The sequence below is a fragment of the Phragmites australis genome, chromosome 2 (assembly GCF_958298935.1).
Source record: "Phragmites australis chromosome 2, lpPhrAust1.1, whole genome shotgun sequence".
Taxonomy (NCBI): Eukaryota; Viridiplantae; Streptophyta; class Magnoliopsida; order Poales; family Poaceae; genus Phragmites; species Phragmites australis.
This window is the reverse complement of record NC_084922.1, coordinates 19,146,760-19,166,823: the sequence shown is the minus strand read 5'-3', so window position 1 is coordinate 19,166,823 and position 20,064 is coordinate 19,146,760. Positions and strand designations below refer to the sequence as shown.

Below are 20,064 nucleotides of genomic sequence, written 5' to 3'. Positions count from 1 at the left end.
AGATTTTTTAATATGGGAATCTAAACACATTATGTGATCTTGTGCATATTGTCTCGACAAATGAGATGCAGAATAATGGGGAAAAGGTGCAGGTCTTATCTGAGTGTATAACACAGCACACCTTCAAATTAGAAAGGGTATGTCACACCATGAAGAAGAAACCGTAGCATTTGTATCTGACTTTTCTCACGATGTATTTAGTTTTAGATCATGTAATATCCGAGATCTTAATATGCTGTGGCTCTCCCAAAAGTAGGTACAAGATGAGGCTCTTTCCTCGAGGAATAGAAAAGTTCAGAGCTTCTATGAAACACAGTAACGTAAAACACACGAATGAGAAACACAGCATTTGAGTAGAAATACAATTGCAAAACAGAGGATTTCAAGACATAGAAAAACTACAAAAAAGACCATTTGGATGGAACACATGAATCAGAAAAGAGATAGATAAGAAAGAATTTTTTCCATGAGGTTGAACATCATGTTAGGATCATTTCAATTTACAAACAGAATTAATGATCACTAACTCTACAACGCACTCAACACATTGAAAATGACCTCAGGATGCCCACGTCACCAGGAAACACCTAGCCATTCCCACAAAAAAAAAAAGGAAACACTCACAACCAAAGTTTTTTTCCCTATTGCTGGTTGAGTACGACTACAAACGTATAGCATCAGCCTTGGACTTTATCGTTGAGCACGCCAGCAGTTTTTCTCAAATTGTTGTACATGTCATGGCAAAAGAAAGCGAAATCAGCCATGTTCCTGAAGAGCTCTGGCAGGCGTGTCCTGAGGTTCGCGAGGGATTTTTCTCTTACCTGCCTGGCATGCCTAAGGTGGTGTCCCTCCTGTTCCCTCAGCCTAATCTCTACTTCCTCGATGGCATGTCTCCTCTCTTCAACAGGATCTGGGTTTTGAGTTTCAGCTGCTTCAGGGTTTGCATCCTCACCTAACGCTGCCCGTCTCTCTATGTACTTTTGATGCCAGTCCTCAAACTGTGCTCTCTTTCGGTTCAGATCCCTGCGAGTTTCCTCACATCTCCTCCTTAGGCCTACTTCCTCTTCCTGAAGGTGTACAATATTGCTTATCACTTCGTCAAAGCTTTTGATTGCAGTTTTTGCAAGCTCAATTGGAAGCCTTTCAAGCTGGTCATGCCAGGCATGCAGCAGGTGTTTGATAGGTGGATCCACCTGCCTTGCCGGAGAAGAGACCTTCTCCTTCAAGTTGCTCTCAATAGGGATGAGATTAAGCTTCAGCCATGCATTGAGTGCTCTGATGTACGCTTTCTGATTGTCCATCAGTTTCTCAAACTGCATGTGCCACTCCCTAATGATGTCACGAAGCTCACAAGTCTGGTTGTAATGTGAATCAGTGGTTTCTCTTGGAACAGGAGGAACCTCAAAAGCTCTGATCCCTGAAATGATCATAAACTGACTTCTATGATGACGGTGCATAGCACTCCACATCTTAGTCATCCTGCAAAAGTTAAATATAAGGAAATGGTAATAAAAATGTTCCAAAGACTGCCAGTAGACCAGAACAGCAAGCAATTATACAGCACACGTTTCTTCTCATTTAACAAGACAAATCTTACAAAAAATGCAAAGCCCTTTTATTGTTTATTGTGGCCATCACACAGATCATGAATTCAATAATATGTGACTGCCTGCTGATTCAAATACCTGACTCAACTTTTGACATTGACAAAAGAGATGCATCTGCTTATTTATTGGGATTAGTACATATTTTCTATCTGCGGACACAAATAATACACACAATTATGGACTTCATACCAACTTTTCTGTTCCATTAATTGCAGAAAATTTTGATCATACTATCCAAACTGGTAAGTATATATGGCCCATATACATGTTGGCCCATCTCTGACCCCATGTTGGCCCATCTCTGACCCTATATATTGGGAGCAAGTCTAATGGATGGTTATCTTCTCTTTTCCATAATTCTAGTCAAGGTAACATGGTATCGGCGCGGGTTAGGGTTACACTAATCTAATCTCCTACCCCTACCCACAATCCTAAATATCTTTTTTTTTTGCCATCATTGTTGTTGCCTAGGAGGTCGTTGCTTCCGACACCGCAACTGTTGCCCAGGAGGTCGTCGTCATCATCCGGCCGCCGTCACGACCATCTACCATCATGGCCAGTCGTCGCACGTTAGGCCGCTATCGTGGTTCCCCTTCCATTGCGCATCCTCTATTGTGTTGCCCGCCATCGTGGATGTCTACCGTCTGTCTGTTGTTGCGCGTCCGCCGAGACACTCTGTCATCGCGCGTAGTCACGCCTAACAGGAGGAGTCTTTGATCCGACGGATCCTTGAAGTTGGAACGACACCGTGGATTAGTCTTCAATCTGGCAGATTCTTGCAACCGAGACGACGCTGCGGATCACTACAAGGTGCAGTACATTGGCCGCCACCTCTTCCACCATCTTCAATCAGAATCACACGCGCTGCAAGGTGCGACTCATTGGCCGTTGCCCCTTCCATCATCTTCAATCTCTACTGGTGGTGGTGTTTGGCCGCTGTGTCTGTAGCTGGTGATGGTGGTGTGTTGCGCCATCACCGCGTCTGTAATTACTACTGGTTGGGTAGTGATCTGTTGCTGGTGGTGGTGGTGTGCTCTCGCCTGTGGTAATTTCTCTTTATTACTTCGGTCATGTCACAACCAAGCGCAATTGCTATTCCTATCAAGCTTGATGACCATAATTATCACGAGTGGGCTTCTGTGAAAATTGTATTAAGGGGTAATGCTCTGGCATCTCATATGACTGATGTTCCACTTGTGGATAAGTCTAAAGACAGTTTTGGTGCTACTGAAGTCAAGAATTGGAAGAATGATGATGGAAGAGTTATGAGTGTTATAGTCACTAGTATGAAGGAGTCTTTGATCATGAGTCTTGAGCATCACAAGATAGCTAAGAAGATGTGGTATTATTTGCAACGTCGATATGTTCAGAATAGTGGTGCTCTCTTACATACTCTGATGATAGGGCTTCATGGCCTCCAACAGAATGATTTGTCCATAGATGAGTACTACATTGCATTTAATCGTTTGATGGGACCGTTGCTATCAATGGTATCTCAATGTACCGGAGGGTGTTCAAGATGTTGTGATCAAAAGAATAAGTTTATCGAGAAGTTCCTTATGTATTAGTTCTGTCATGGACTACAATTAGAATTTAAGTCTATTCGTATGCAGCTACTTAACAACCCCACTACTCCATCCATTGTTGATTGTCTACTTTGATTACTGAAGAGACTTGTCTTCATTCACTCACGTGTGCTCTAGTGTCAGTACCCCATAGTGTACTTGCAGCTTATCAAAGGACCAGCATAGCTAGAGGCAGTTAGAGGGTATTCCTTATGAGTATTGCAAGAAGATTGGTCATCGTTCAGATAATTTCTTCTCTCGTCGTCTAGAGAAGTTGGTTGAGTTCTGTGCTCGCTGTGCTGCTCGTGCTCGTAATACAACTCCTTCCCGAGGCTCTATATCTATTGCTACTGCTCATGACAATGATTTTCAATCTTGGGTTCTGGATTCAGGAACTTCCTTCCATATGACATCTGATAAGTCGCAGCTGGTTGCTTGCAAGCTGGTCACTACTGGAGGTTATATTCAAACAGTCGACGGTATATCTTGTCATACTACTCATTAGGGTGCACCACCCACCACTTATTTTTCTATACCTGATGTTTCTTTGTACCTTAGTTATCCATAAATCTCCTTTCCGTAAGTCAAGTCACTGACCAAAATTATTTTGTTGGATTTAACACCTCATCTTGTGTTATTCAGGATCTTCAAAGCGGGAGTGTAATTGGGACTGGCCGTCGCCATAGAGGCTCTCCTGACCTCTACATTCTGAACACTTTGCGTCTTCCTCTGTCCACCAGCTCCAACGGTCATGTCACCTTCTACATCTTCGTCTACTGCATCGTCATCCACTTCATGTTTTGCCAAATGGCATCATCACCTTGTTCACTTATGTGGATCGCGTCCGTCTACTTTGGTTCGTCAGGGTCGTTTAAGTCATACGTCCATTGAGTCCACTTTTCATTGTATAAGTTGCAAGCTTGGTAAACAGCTTCGACTCCCATATTCCGGTGATATTTCCCATTCCGCTAAACCTTTTGATCTTATTCGTTCCAAAGTATGGGATCCTTCATATTTTGCTTCAAAAGGTTGTCATAGTTATGTCATTTTTATTGATGATTATTCACGTTATACTTGGATTTATTTCATGAAACATCGCTCCCAATTGTGTTCTATATATCAATCTTTTGATCGTATGGTCCAATTTTCTACTACCATTAGAGTTTTTCGCTCGCCTCTGGAGGAATGTCTTCAGTTTTTCGTCAGTTCCTCACTTCTGAGGGCACTCTTGCTCAGCTCTCATAAGCGGGTGCTCATGCTCAAAATGACATTGATGGACACAAACATCACCATCTTATAGAGACTGCTCGCACACTCCTCATTATGTCTTTTGTTCCACTGTCTATCTTATTAACCGGCAGCCATCTTTAAAGCTGGCCGAAAAATACCCTAGTGATAGTTGTTAAGGTGTCAGTGTATCGTCGTTATGGCAACCATATAGCGTCATGGCAGAAAATCCACGGTCTCCACGGCGAGTATGGCGTCTGCCTGGCCCTTCGCCCGCCTCCACCTTGCCCTCCAGCCTCCGCCCACCCCCTCCGGACTCTCCACCCACCCCGCCTGGATCTCCCCCGGTCAGATCTAGGGCCTCCGCCTCATCGTGACGCCGTCCGTCCCCGTTACAAATCTGCCCGCTTGTCGCTCAACTTGTCGCTCCGCCCGCTTGGAGAGGGGGAAGAGAGGAATGGGGGGATGGATGCCGCCTGGAGAGGAGAGGTGGTGGCAGCTGCTTGTCTAGTTGTGAAGGGAAAACTTGTTAGGGCAAAAAATAGGAGGTAGTAGGTTGGTTTCATGGGCTCCTGGGCTTTTGTTTGGCTAATGGGCTGACCAGTTGGGCTCTAGGCTATGGTCTCTAGTTGTACTTTGTTCTAGTTAAGGTCCGCTTCTCTCTACACTGTTCTGAACAACTATGGTATGTACTCTAGTTCTAGCTCTGTTCTAGTAAGGTACTACGGTCTGTACTTTGTAGTGTTTTAGTGATTGGTAGTGGTAGATCGTGATGCGTGTATTCGCCACAGCGATGTGTATGGCGTCACCACGCCACGCGCCATAAGTGTTGTAAAAGTGTGAAGGTGGTGGGTCGCTGCACCTCGTCACATTGCCGTAACAACATGGGCCCTTTTTAGTACTCCTAGCTATGATCATCGGGTTTTGGATGTACTTGTTGTGTTCTTCTTGCACCTCATGAGCGGATTAAGTTGTCTGCTTAGTCGATTCAGTGTGTTTTTCTTGAATTTAGTCCTGAGCATAAGGGTTATCGTTACTACGATCCTTTCTCTCATCGCATGCGTATTTCTCGTATTGTGACTTCTGTTGAGAACTGTCCCTTCTTCTATAATCCCTCCACTCAACCCTCTTCCTCTCCCACAAAGTCCACTTCTTTTCTATGCCTTCCTCCTCCATCTGGTGATCATGCCCATGTTCCATTTCCTTCACCTACACCTACTCCACCCACCTCTGATTCGGTTCCAGCTCCTTCACCAATACCTGCTCCGAATTCAGCTCCTCCACCATATATTCCAGCTATCACCTATGTCTATACTTGTCAAACCACAGTTCTTTCTGATCATCCGTCCATTCCCACCTCTTCGGCTAGTCCTGATGCTCCTGGCTTCATTGACTCTAATGTTGATGAGTTACCTACTGGTCCCTGTTATAATCTACGAGATCATGCTACTATTGAGACTCCTGACAGGTGGGGTTTTCCCCATGCAAGTGTTGTTGTAGTTGAGGAGCCATCTACTTATCAAGAGGCATCTGGTATTCGTGAATGGCAGTCTACTATATCTGAGGAGCTTGCTTGCTAGTATTCGTGAATGGCAGTCTACTATTGAGACTCTGATGTTGATGAGTTACCTACTGATGTTGATGAGTAACCTACTTGATCATACTGTTCCTATCACATGTAAGAGGGCGTTTAAAATTAAGACAAAGTCAGATGGTTCTATTGAGAGATACAAAGTTCGTTTTGTTGCTAGAGGTTTTCAACAGACTAAGGGTCGAGATTATGATGAGACATTTGCTCATGTTGCTTATATGACCATAGTTCATACTTTGATTGCAGTGTTTGTTACTCGTTCCTAGACTATTTCTCAGATGGATGTTAAGAACACTTTCCTTCATGGTGATTTGCATGAAGAAGTTTATATGCAACCACCCTCTAGGTGTTGACGCTCCTTCAGGATATGTTTGTCGTCTTTGTCGTGCTTTATATGACCTTAAACAAGCTCCCCGTGCTTTGTTTGAGCAGTTTGTTTCTATTATACATGCTTCTGATTTTTTCACTTAGTGATCATGATCCTGCTTTATTTATTCACCTATCTCAAAAAAACGTACTTTGCTTCTTTTATATGCTGATGATATGTTGATTACAGAAGATGATATTGAGCATGTTGCTCATATGAAGAAGCAACTCAGTGAGCAATTCCAGATGTCTAATTTAGGCCCTATTAGTTACTTCTTAGGGATTGAAGTTATGACTTCTGAAAAGGGTTTCTTTCTCAATCTAAATACATTCAGGATCTCATGACTAGCTCTGGCATTAGTGATACTCGGACAGTTGCTACACCTACTGAGCTTCATTTACAGCTACGTCTTACTGATGGCACAGCCCTTGAGAATCCCTCTCGATATCGTTGTATAATGGTTAGACTTGTCTATCTCACTGTTACTAGACATAATATTGCTAATGCAGTTCATATTTTGAGTAAGTTTGTGAGTGCTCCAACGTCTGTGCATTTTGGTCATTTTCTTCAGGTATTATATTACTTGAGGGAGACATCATCTCAGTGCTTGTACTATGACCGTTCTAGTCCGCTTCAGTTTTATGCTTACTCGAACTCCACTTGGGCGAGTGATCCGATGGATCCTCGTTCTATCACGGGTTATTGTATTCTTCTTGGTACTTCTCTTACATGGAAGTCCAAGATGCAGGCTGTTGTATCACATTCCAGTACAGAGGTAGAACTTCGAGCTCTTGCTACTACCACCTCGGAGATTGTATGGCTTCGCTAGTTGTTGGTTGATTTTGATTTCTCTTGTGAAGCACATACACCTCTTCTATGTGATAATATTGGTGTCATACAAATTGCTAATGATCTTGTGAAACATGAACTCACAAAGCAAATTGGTGTTGATGCTTCCTCTACTCGGTCTCATTGCCATCAGAAAACTATTGCTCTTCAATATGTGTCATCCGAATTGCATGTTGTTGACTTCTTCACCAAAACACAAACTCGAGAGCATCATCGACTTCATTTGCTCAAACTCAATATTCCCGAGCCTCCTATACCACCTTGAGTTTGAGGGAGGGTTAAGTATATCTAGACCATATATATTCTAGGCCCTTGTTGGCCCATCCCTAACCCTATATATTGAGAGCAAGTCTAATGGATGGTCATCTTCTCTTCTCCATAATTCCAGTCAAAACACAAACCATCCAATTAGATTGCTATGCCTCACATGCTTCAAAGATTCAAGTGCTTGATAAGAAACCATTACTAGGGGTGAAAAATGGATAGCAGATATCCGCATTATCCGATATTCGTATTCGGCCAAACGTAAATGTGGTAAAAAAATCCGTGTCCGATTGAATATGGCTATATCCAAATCTGTTTTCCCTTAAATGAATATGGATATGGATAATATCCGTATCCGAATATGTGGAAATACTTCTATAGAATATAAATATGAGTAACATAAAGTTCTATTCTTTTATCATATTCTCTTACCTATCATTTTATTGTTTGGTATTGTACCACATATACTGTAGCGATAAATCTGGCCCTTTCATCTCCCATCGAACAGTCCAAAATCATCTAAAGTCATGGTATTGTATTAAAAGTGGCTCTTTGCCTTAAGGTAGAGGATCAATCCATTAAAAATGAAGTTACTTATGTTGAATTGCCATCGTGTTCGTGTCAAATAAATTTATTATTTCACAATTTGTCGTTAAAGCTGTAGGATATTCCCATACAACTGAATCTAGTACATATTCGGATGTGGATTCGTATTTGAATAATCCGATTCATATTCGCATTCGAGGATATTTGGATTTGTATTCGTATTAAAATATGGATAGCATGTGAAAAGTGGACTATTCGATTCATATCCAATCTGTTTCCACCCCTAACCGTTATCTAATGAGTAGTGGACCAATATCCACATGGCAAGCATAAAAACAGTGATAGTTCAAAACAAGTTGACTGGCAACGCGAAAGGAAAAAAGAAAAGGTGATATTTTTGTTGGACAGAAGGGGTAACAATTTATTAGGTACAAAATTATCTATTGTAGCACATACCTTCCAGTTACGTGAGCACTTTTTAATTATAACGAGGTGTATCTAAAGGCTCATGCTCAGTAGTTCACTACTTCCGAAACACATATAATACAACAGTAAGTTATTATTCAACGCCACCAAAATTATAAATATACAGTCAACTTTTCTAGAAAAAAATCAGCACAGATATGCATATAAGTATTTAGGCTTGTGATGTAACATTAAATAATAGTAGAAGATTTCCATCAAAGGTATTTCAATATCATTGTATTTCTAATATGTTTTGCTGACATATAGATAGTTAGATACAGAAAGCAATGGTCAGAGATATTTATTGGAGACTGCGTCGTCCTAAATGTCAAGTAAAAAAGAACGGAGATAGCTAAGAATCAATCTGCTAGGATAGCACAGAGCACACGTGGCAGCATTGTTTTCCTGTAACTTAAATCATGACTCAAATGATTTATATGCCTTACACTGTATTTTTCTTTTTTCTGCACTGTTCAAACAATAAAACTGCAGCATCACCTCTATCGAGCTAAAAAGAAACATGCTGGAGCTTCAATAGGCTAGTGATAAGAATTAGGTACTAGCACTAACTTTATCACAGCACGTGGATGTGAAGGAAAACTAAGCAAAGTAACAGACAAATAGGCAGGTCCATATCACTGAGACAATTCATTGCAGTTAAACGAAATGTAAAAAAGGTATGCTACAAATAAATTTATACATACTTCAAATGCTGTTGAAAGAATACTCACCCATCAACAAGATCCACTAACTTTGGGAATAGCTGTTTATCACGAAGCCGGTTTATTTCAGAAACTGTTGAATCCATGGATTGCATATCTACGATGTACCTTGTGTGTAAGTGGCTAACAGCAGCTTTTGTCTTCTCCAGGGTTTCAAGTTTAACACCACGTTTCTTTTGCTTATGCAATAGAACAACCTTCTTTTGATAATCGATTTTCATAAGCTCCCCAGCCTGATTTGGCATATGCAACAAATAAATTGGTAAACCAAAATAATGATGTTTCAGTAATTGAACAAAAGACAATACTAACAAGCATGGAAACGAGCCATGGCTCAAAAAAAACTCAACCACGTGGAGAAAACGTCCCCTGGTTTGTCTTAAGAGAGGGTAGTACCGAACCCTTTAGGGAGGTACTCACACGATCTGCGAGCAGCCTCTTAACTGAACGCTCTACCAACCAAGCCAATAGGCTTAAAGTTTGTATTGGGCAGTTTGAATTATTTACAGTTTAGGCTTCCACTAACTGGCCAGATGACTTCTCACTTGATAGTACCCTTCCAATGACAAGATTTCAAGTGATTGCAATTTATATTAAAATTGTCAGCTACCATGCACTCCCTGATCGATACAAATACATCAATCTGCTAGCTTTTTTTCTTTTTTCTTTTTTACTTTTTTTGGGTGGGGTGGGGGACGGGGGCACGAACAGTGACACAATGTTATGAAATACTTAAAATATGAATTGCAACAGTTGAGTTACAGTATCGACTAGTTTCAGATCACAAAGACTAGGTTAACGACATAGATTTAGAGGTGTTCATTAATGATATCAAAGCATCACCATTGACTAAGACAGATGTTTTCAAGTTACGGAAGTGAAATGGGAAATAAATAGGTCCAAAATTATAAACAGTGTGCTCCAGAGCACTGTTTTTACATGCAAAACAAAGAGATGAGGCAGAGACAATTTTGAAAGCAATATCACAAGAACTATACATTACCTTCACTTCATCATACAGTTTTTTCTCCCAAGCAAGCATTCTATCCAGAACTGCAGCATGAGTTTCAAATCTTTCATCAATCTCAAAATTATCATTCAGGTCATCGTGGTCAGGTAAGTTCTTGAAGGAGCGGTTCCATGTGATAACATGCATAATTTTTGTAGAGTGATCAATATGTCCTAAAAACATTAAGAAAAATCATTAGAAAAGTGCAAATTTCAACATCACACTGTAAATGCATTGGAAAGAAATAAGGTCACAATTCATAAAACAAGAAACTACAGTTCAGTCAAAACTGGAGAACAAAAGGGGAAAAAGGAAGATATATGTATATCTTTTCATGAATGCATCTATGGATAAAAAAATTCACATGACATATTGAGTTCTTAAATGTATTCCCTCAAGGTGCTTGGGATTACCAGCTAATTCCTAATTGTATAGATGATGGCAGCAGTCGCAGGAATTTAAAATTTTGACAGAATGATGTGACACAATTATAATCTAACTTGGTAGCACAAAAAAAAAGTAACAGATGGGAAAATACAATATTTATCTTAATATTTTGTTACATCACATCTGTTATAAACAAATGATATCTGAGAAAAAGTTTTCAAATATTTTTTAGCATGTAATCAATAAATTTATCCTTGGGACTTACTATTTATTCAGGAGTAAGTTAACAGGCAATGCAAGGTATATTGGTAAGTGACACGTAACCCCAATCACTAAGGCCAACATATTACATAAAATCGGGCGTATGTTGGTAGTGGAATAAAACCCTGGTATTGTGGTCCAAATGCTGCAGAAAACCACAGGCAATTATGAACGGAAGCCGAGCTTCTGGTGGTGTAGTTCCAGTTCCCAATCAGCGGTGCTGATGGCGGCAGCCAGAAATGGAATGGGCATACCACCAGCATGAAGCTCTTGCCTTTTAATCAAATTAATGTGGCCTTTGCAATGTTTATGCCAAAAGACCAGGAGTTATGTGCCACTAATTAATATATCTTAGCTTTCTGCAACTTATGCCACAATTACTGCAGGTTTACGTATTTGGTTCATAACAAAATTCAAGAAACCTACATATTGATATGTTATTAAAAATTATGTTGAAAGCAAAAAAGCCATTGGGGATATTAATAGTAGTCAATATAATGACTATGTTATGCACAAAATACCCAGTCTCTGCCTACAGTGGATTCATTACATTGCTAAGTGAACATTTAAGAAAAAACAATGAAATTTTCTATCAAACCAAAAGTTTGTAATAGAATACATGGATGATACAAAAATCACCTATAAAAGAAATGCAATAAATGTAAACGAAACATGAGAACATCCCAATTCCCACCACCATGCGAGCATGGTATTGAGGCAAAATATTAGCCCCAAACCGAGTGTTGCACCCACTGAATGAGTATGTGTCTAAACAATTTTAAAGCAACAATTAGAATTAACATGACGACCACATAGCTTTCAGGCAGATGAAGTTTTGGTTCACTAATTATTTCAAGGTGCAAGAATATGACAAGGGGAAATAAACTAATTTATCCACTGAGATGACTTACAACTTATAGCATGAGAACTTCTAAGGGAAAATTCCTTTTCAGTGCCACTGTAAACTTCCCCGGTCCCGGAAATGCCACTGAAAATGTGCATTTCCCTTCAGTGCTAGGCTTCTTCAACTTTATCCCCGTCAATGCCATTGACGGCAGTTATGTTAGGTCTCATTGTGAGTCAATCTTCAAAATGAACATCCTGCCCCTCTTCTACTTCTCTATCATCTTGCCCTTTCCTCAACATCCTTTTTTTTTTCACTCCATGAATGCGGCGAAGCAACTCTCATTCCGAGCAAGAGCTACCGGCTGCTGCACCTCCCAAGTCTCGTTGGAAAGGAGCCAAGTGCAGCAAGCTACTAGCAGCAGCAGAACAGGGAAAGATGAAGAGGAGAAAGGGAAAAGTGGAGGAAGAAAGAAAAAGCATGTGGGTCTAGGGCCAAAATTGTATTTTCACACTTCATCACAGCTTGACTACTGGAAAGTGGTCAGCAATGGCATGTCAGGGAAAGAAATTTAAGAAGCGTGGCACTAAAGAGATACGTGTGTTTCCAGTGGCATTTCCAGGATTGGGCAAGTTTTCAGTGCTTTTTAAGGCGTTGCCTAGGCATCCAGGCGGGCTACAGCTCTGGGCGTCAGCGTCGCCTTGCTATCCAGGCATATGGCGTCCGCCTTGTCGTTTGTGGCGTCGCTATGGCACCCAGAGGCCTGAGGCAGATGCCATTCAGCAAGCTGAGCAGGCAGGCACGCGGGAAAAGAGTCCCACGTGGGGAAAACAGGGGCGCATCACATGGTATGGCGTCGCTATGGAGTCTGTTGACGCATCAAGTGATGTACATGATGCAAACATACTTGTTGATTTGTTGGAGAATAGAATTGAAGACATTGGAAAAGACAAGGTTGTTCAAGTTGTCACCGATAATGATGCTAACTTCAAGGCAGCGGGTAAGCTTCTAATGGAGAGGATTCCTACATTGTTTTGGAGTCCATGTGCTGCACATTGTTTGGACCTAATGCTGGAAGACATAGAAAACTTGAAGGATTTTAAGAAGCTGATTACACATGCAAGGCATGTCACAACTTTCATCTATAGGCATGGGAGGATTCTTAGTGCAGTTAGGGAGAAGGCAAGTGGGGCTGATCTTGTGAGACCCGCAACCACTCAATTAGCAACATCATTTCTTACTTTGAAGAGTTTGCACAAGCATAAGTATGCATTGGAGTGTTTTTTTTTTTTTTGTCAGTGAAGCATGGACTAGGAACAGATTGGCTAGAACTAAAGCCGGCGAGGATGCGCATGACATTGTGCTCTCTACAGAGTTCTAGAATTCAATTGAAGATTGTCTTAGAGCTTTAGCCCCACTCCTTATTGTACTTAGGGTGGTTGATGGTGATGAGAAGCCTGCAATGTTGGAGGTTGCAGCACTAATGACTCATACAAAGGAGAAGATCAAGCTATTGAGATACAAAGGTTTGCTAGGCGTGTTGTTAGTCTTTATGCTTCGTCATCTGTTTGTGAGCAAAACTGGAATACCTTTGAATTTGTAAGTTGCAAAGTAGTGAAGTACCATATTTGTGTTTTGATGTTTTCCCATTTGGTTGCTCTTTTGACCATATTTGCTATTTTGTAGATCCGCAACAAGAAAAAGAAACGGTTGTTGCACAAGAGACTGAATGGTATTGTTTTTGTTTCCTACAATTGGAAGATGAAAAGTAGGTTTAAAAAAAGACACGAGAAAAAAGAGAAAAGTTTTGACCTTTTGATCATTGAGGGGTTTAATTGGAACAATGAGTCGGTTGATTCATTGCATGTACCCCCTCAAGGTGGTCACGGGTTGTGACTGTGACATTACATGGGAGCTGTTGGCGCTTCACGTTCGCTTCAAGGTCACAATGTTCCAAGAAGAGCTCATATAAACACCCGGGTTGCGCTATTGACCTACAGCAGCAAGCTTGCAAGAAATTATACACCTGAGGTTGAAGATGGCTTGGGTTCGGGCAATGAAGAAGAGGAAGAAGATCAAGATCCACATGATGATGCGGATGTGACCGATTGTGAGGATGCTCCCAATGGTTCCAATGATGGTGGAGAAAACACGGAGGCTGCTAACATCTCCAATGAGTTTGATGATGGATATTGAGATCTGAGAGATGAGAGTTGAGAGTTGGCTTTTGCTACTCTTGTGTTGTGCTGCACTAGCAGCATTTCTTATTATGATATTGGACTTTAAGTTTGTGGTTGTGGACTTATGTAATGCTGCTATTAATGTCGTATTGTCATGCACTTATGTTGCTAATTAATTCTCAGATTTGTCACTTACATGTTATTCAATTTATTCAATATTGTTGCGTGCCTTTTTGTTGCTAAGTGCTAACTGTTGAGCTCAATTTTTGTGTAGCTTGATGCATGGGACAAGAGAAGAAAAGTCACAACAGAAGAGAAAAGAAGGAGGTCAGATGATTTTTGTGTAGCTCAATTTTTGTGTAGCATGGCCTCAAGAACCATGGTAAAATTACCCAACTTCTAAATCATTTGCTCCATTGTTGCACACAAGATGACTAGACAGGATTTATGCAAGCAGCTAGGTTACAGCATGATACTCACAGATAAAATTTGTATTCACATTACACAATAAAGCTTCAGTAAAGTTTCAATCAGCTTGGACAAAAGAAAATGTGTTATTCTTAGTTATCTTGCATCAAAATCAGGTAGATTTTATAATTTCGATACACAAGGCCATATTACATAAAAGTTTCAAGGATAAGTACCCCATTTTTATCCAGTTTATCACATAGAAACAAATCAGATGTGTAATTTAAGCTAGTCCAACGCCAGATATCCTACGATTGCGGGGTTACAAACTAAAGAGCAGGATTCTAGGCTCCACCTTTTCTATTCAAAACGACGTTGACACACAAGAGTAAATATTCTAAATCAATCTAAGCATAAACACACTGTATTTTCTAACTCAACGGGTGTGCAGCATTGCATAACTAAAGATCAGGAAACAAATTGAGTGGCCACACTTGCCTCGGCTATCAGCATGGTTGGAGTGGTAATGCATTCGGGTTGCCTCCAATTTTTTTGACACGTCATGTGCACTCTCTGAAACTCCGAGGAAGTGATCATCAAGCTGAGTAACAATCTGTAGCAAGCTGGCAGTCCCTGATGCCGCCATCATCTTCCCCTTTCGAGTCTCAACTAAACCCATCGACGAGGCATGCTGGTAGTGTACTGCCAGCGGCGGGCCAGGAGCCTTGGGTGGCTTCCGAACAATAGGTTTTGACGGGGGTAGATTTGCCACCATCTCCTCAATGGCTTTCTCCTTCTCTGCTGCTGTCTGCGGTGGCCTTTCCTCAGCATCAGCTGGTTCACTAACAACTGGTTTTGTCACAGGTGCTTTCACCTCGGGCACTAGCTCATTCTCACACCTTTCCATCCAAGTCTTGTCAGCAGGCTGCTCTAGGGTGGGCGGTGGCGTGGGGGTCGGGCCAAAGAAGTAATCCCAGGTAGCCATCTGTGACTCTGGCACCGGAGGTGGCGGTGTTGCAGAGGCCGGTGTTGGTGGGTCTGGGTTCAGACGCGGTGGCGGAGGCGGTGTCACCGGAGAAGATCCCACGCTATCCATCACAACCCGCTTCTGTGGCAGTCCGTGCACCATGCCATCCACGCTAATATCGTCATGCTCATGGTGATCATCCTCGTCGTCGTCGCTGTCGTCGTCATCATCCTCACTGTCGGTCCTAATATGCCCATCATCTTCCTCCTCGTCCTCGTCCTCCTCCCGGATAGCAGCACCGGCGGTGGGCCGGTTCTTGGTGGCGGCCCTCGGGTCTGGCATAGGGATGTTGGGGGTGGAGGAGGACCGTTGGAGGCTGGAGTGGGAGAAGTCGCGGAATGGCGGCGGGGGCGGCGGGGAGGGCGCGCTGAGGACGGAGGCGGTGGAGGGGCCAGGTGGCGCGGAGACTGATGCTGCGTCGGCGGCGCCGTGGTGGGAATGGGAGGCCACCAGGCTAGGGTCGGGCGCCTCGCCGTGGGCGAAGTCGGATAGCGCACCGCCGGTGCTCTTGAGGCGGACGGTGTAGCCTGTGTGGGCGGCGGCGAAGGCGTTCCGAGCCTGGACGGCGTCGGCCATCAGCCGCTTCCGATCCCGGCACCGACACACCGCCTCCTCCTGGTCGATCTTGGACTGTCCGCACCCCATCGAGGCGGGCAGGCGGCCGGCGATGGGGTTTCTGCGATTCTCGGGAGGGGCTCCTGGCGATGGGGCGTGATGCGACAGCGGCGTCACTGCGGGGGTGCGCGGGGGGGGGGGATTGGTGAGGGCCGCTGGCGGTGGATGCACGGTGGGTGCCGTGCAGCAGTGGAGTGGGGAAAGTGGCGGAGTAAGAGCTGTTCGCTGTTCTTTGCGAAAGATTTTTTTTTTCCATCGCCAACAGATGGATTGGTTATTTGCTGAAGAAGGTATCTTCGATTTCTTGTTATTATCTCTAAAACTCAGTAATTTCCAAAGCCTATCTATATCCTCTTATGATCCGTCTGCTCGAGCTGAAGCAACTAGACTGAAAGACAATTATAAGACTTGTCTTACAGAAAGATTATTTCTAGTGTATACTATTTATCTCTCTCTTTTTTTTTAATTGTACATGTCAACTGTTAGATAAGAAAAAAGTATAAATCAAAATCCTGTAAGAATCTTTTGCTGAAAAATCACATGAAGTTTCCTTTCACTATGCTGAAGCCTTGTCGGCCATGGGGATGGGAAAGCACGCGGGATAAAAGGAGGGTAGCGGTTGTTAGGATCAGGGTTACCATGCACCGGTCGCCACACCAGCTCCTACTCCCTGCTGTGCCGCCTCGCTGCTCTCTTTGTCGATTTGGGGTGCCACCGCGCCTCTATGCCTCGTCTCTGCGTGCCCGAACGCATTCCTCGCCACCACCGCGATGCGCGGCTACCTCCGCTCGTGCCTCCCACTACAAGCCAACCTCATCCTCCGCACGCTGCTGTCACGGGTGCCCCGCCTCCTCGGCAACTCCTTTCTTGCTCTCCTTCGCGCTGCAGGCCTCCGCCATGATCTCGGCACCAGCCGCCCTGCTCGCGCTCTGCGCCTCCCTCCACGCGCGCACTTAAGTCGAGCTTCACCGCCACCGTCCTCTTCATTGCGTTCGACGAAGCGCCATGCAGGGATGTGTTCCTCTGCAACGTCATGGATGTGGCCTACGTCGCTCGCGGGGATGTCATGGAGGCGAGGAAGGTGTTTGACGGAATGCACGAGAGGGACCTCCTCTCCTGGAACATGATGATCCACGAGTACGTTGTGATAGGAGAGGTCGCCATGGCGAGAGAGATATTTGATGGGACGAAAGACATGGATGCTTTTGTTGGTAATATGCCCTAGAGGCGATCGAGTTTGCGGATTGGATCTGCTAATGGGCTTTAATGTTGATTAAAGGTCCATTAGGGTTTAGAGTCATAATGGGCTTTAATGTTGATTAAAGACCCATTAGCGTGCTCTATATAAGAATAGGCAGGGGTCAAGGCGCATTGAGAGTTTTTCCGAAAAACAGATCTTGCCACCAAAACCCTGGCCGCCTCCTATTCCCGAACTCCCTTCGAAACCCTAGCCGGGCGCGCGGTGCTAGCACACCGGCGCACGGCGATTCCATCCTTGTACGTGTGGATACCGATAGAGGCGCTGCTACTATTGCGGTGCTGATTTGCTCGGGGGTACCCGGGACGTGCTCAGGGGTGCTCGGGTCGTGCTCGGGGTACTCGGGACGTGCTCGGGGGTGCTCGGGTCGTGCTCGAGGGTACTCGGGACGTGCTCAGGGTACTCGGGACGTGCTCGGAGGTACTCGGGCTGTGCTCGGGAGTACTCGGGACGTACTCGCGAGTACTCGGAAGGTGCTCGGGACGTGCTCGGGACGAGGTTGACGATCGACTACTTGACGCGCACGACATTGGATTGGTCTGCTCCAACTCTTCTTCCGCTGCACTGCTCGTCAAGTGGTAACGATTCATGATCCCCTACTCGCATGGCTTCCTGGTTGAATGCGGTAGAGAAAATTTATTTTGTGCTAGCGTAGCCTACCCGCAACCCTACAGTGGTATCAGAGCAATCCTGCGTAGTTTTCGATCTGGATCAGTCACATATAGAAGATATGTGATAGAAATAGATTAGATCTATTGTTTTTGATCAGTTCATATGATGGATTGATCAATGCACAGTTGGTTAGGTGAATTAGAGATCGGATGAGATGCCAGTCGATGAAACCACATAGCCAAAAAGATTAGCTCGATCTCCCACCTGGTTTTGCGTGCGACTTGCCCCTACCGACTGGAATCACCATCGGGGCTAACTGCGTGCATCGCGACATGGTCGGGAGAACAGCAGATCGAGGTCGTGTGTGCTGTCATCGTTTCTGGAAAAACCTCATGCGATGATCAATGGGATTGATCTAATGGAAATTGAGGCATTATGAATGACTCGGAATTGGCTTGATACGATCGATCCGATGAGATTTTCATAGCGATTTCATATATGCGATCTATGTATTTCCGAGAGGTCGCGTACACACATAGATTGTTGTAATAACATGATCCCATCGCGACATTAGAATTCGATTCTACGCTTAACTCGTTTTTGCAGAGAATGTTGTGACTGGTATGGCCTTGTGATATGTGATGCATGTGTGTAATTTTTCATGGCCTGCGTGTCATGGTTAATTGCAGCCCAAGGCTGTCATGTTATTGTATAACGGCATGCGTGTCGACTTGTGATGCTTCTTCTCATGTAATTTATCTAGTGCTATTAGGTGTAATAGACTAGAACAAGATCATGGAGATTTGAAGCATGATGACCCGGAGGACAGGAACCGTGGCGATGGAGATCACCATGTGAAGGGGTCATACTATGTCACAGTTAATATGATTGCCTGTGATGTTTTTATGTTCCTTTCATACTATTCTTTCATGTTTTATATGTGGTGGATATGATTTTCATGATAGAGTAGTTTCCCTCAGAAAAATCAAGAGTAATTGATGCCCTTCCAATAGCTGCACTTACAAAGGTTTTGATCATTGTGTGGTAGGTCTGTCAAAGCAGGGTGCCATCATTTATCTTAACCAGTTAGAGTGGATGTCGGACATCCACACGCATAGTATTGGTTTACTTGATAAAGCTATCAAAACGGTTTTGGGCTTTGGGGTATGGTGTTGGGCGCCGGGGCATTCGATGCCACCCAACAAACAAGAGTCACATAGGGATGTGATTAGCAAGACGTTGCTTACCTATGTCACTAAGTTTCTAGCAGTGATGCCAAAGCTCACTAGAACTTAGTTGAATATGGATCTTGATCCTCTATATGTTGTTAGAGGGAAAACACATATAGTGGAGTATCTTTTGTTAAATTGTTTAATAGAAGATTCACATAGGCATAGTGCTGAACCTGCATTTTCTGTTGTAGATTATGGCACCGGCCGCTAGTAACACTTCCAGTTTTAATTTGCGATCGATTCTTGAAAAAGAGAAGCTTTATGGAACAAACTTTATTGATTGGTATAGAAATCTGAGAATTGTTCTCAAACAAGAGAAAAAAGAATATATTCTAGAGGTCCCCTATCCTGATGAACCAGCTGATAATGCTCCTGCCACGGATCGGAGGGCTTATGAGAAGCACACCAACGATTCACTGGATGTTAGCTGCCTCATGCTTGCCTGTATGTCCTCTGAGCTTCAGAAGCAATATGAGAACAGGGATGCCCATGATATGATTGTGGGACTTCGAGGCATGTTTGAGAACCAAGCTCGGGCCGAGAGGTACAACACCTCAAAGTCCTTGTTTGCGTGCAGGTTAACAGAAGGCAGTCCAGTCAGTCCTCATGTGATCAAAATGATTGGTTACATTGAGAGCCTGGAAAAACTTGGTTTTCCTCTTAGCCCTGAGTTGGCTACGGATGTAATTCTCCAGTTGCTCCCTGCGAGCTTCGAGCCGTTCATTTTGAACTTTCATATGAACAGCATGGAGAAAAGCATGGCTGAATTGCATGGGATGCTAAAAACTGCTGAGGAAAGCATTAAGAAGAGCTCTAGTCATGTGATGATGGTTCAAAAGGATAGCAAGAAGAGAAAGTGCAAGGGCAAGGCTAAAACTTCGGATGAGATCTCGAGTTCTAAGCCTAAACCTGTTGGAAAGCCCAAGGCTAGCCCTGCCGCTTCTGACACTTGCCACCACTGCCATAAGACTGGTCATTGGCGGAGGAACTGCAAATTGTACTTGGAAGAACTCAAAAAGAAGAAGGGA

At 43.5% G+C, this 20,064-nt stretch overlaps 1 protein-coding gene across 1 annotated transcript; it reads right to left on the bottom strand.

Moving 5' to 3' along the window:
* Positions 1-430: 430 nt before the first annotated feature.
* LOC133901919 (protein ALTERED PHOSPHATE STARVATION RESPONSE 1-like) lies at positions 431-16,190 on the bottom strand. Its single transcript, XM_062343459.1, has 4 exons — positions 14,791-16,190; positions 10,207-10,385; positions 9,213-9,436; positions 431-1,479 (listed from the first exon to the last, which is right to left on the bottom strand). The coding sequence occupies exons 1-4, from the start codon at positions 15,962-15,964 to the stop codon at positions 678-680; spliced, it is 2,379 nt and encodes a 792-aa protein (XP_062199443.1). The 5' UTR covers positions 15,965-16,190; the 3' UTR covers positions 431-677.
* Positions 16,191-20,064: the final 3,874 nt, after the last annotated feature.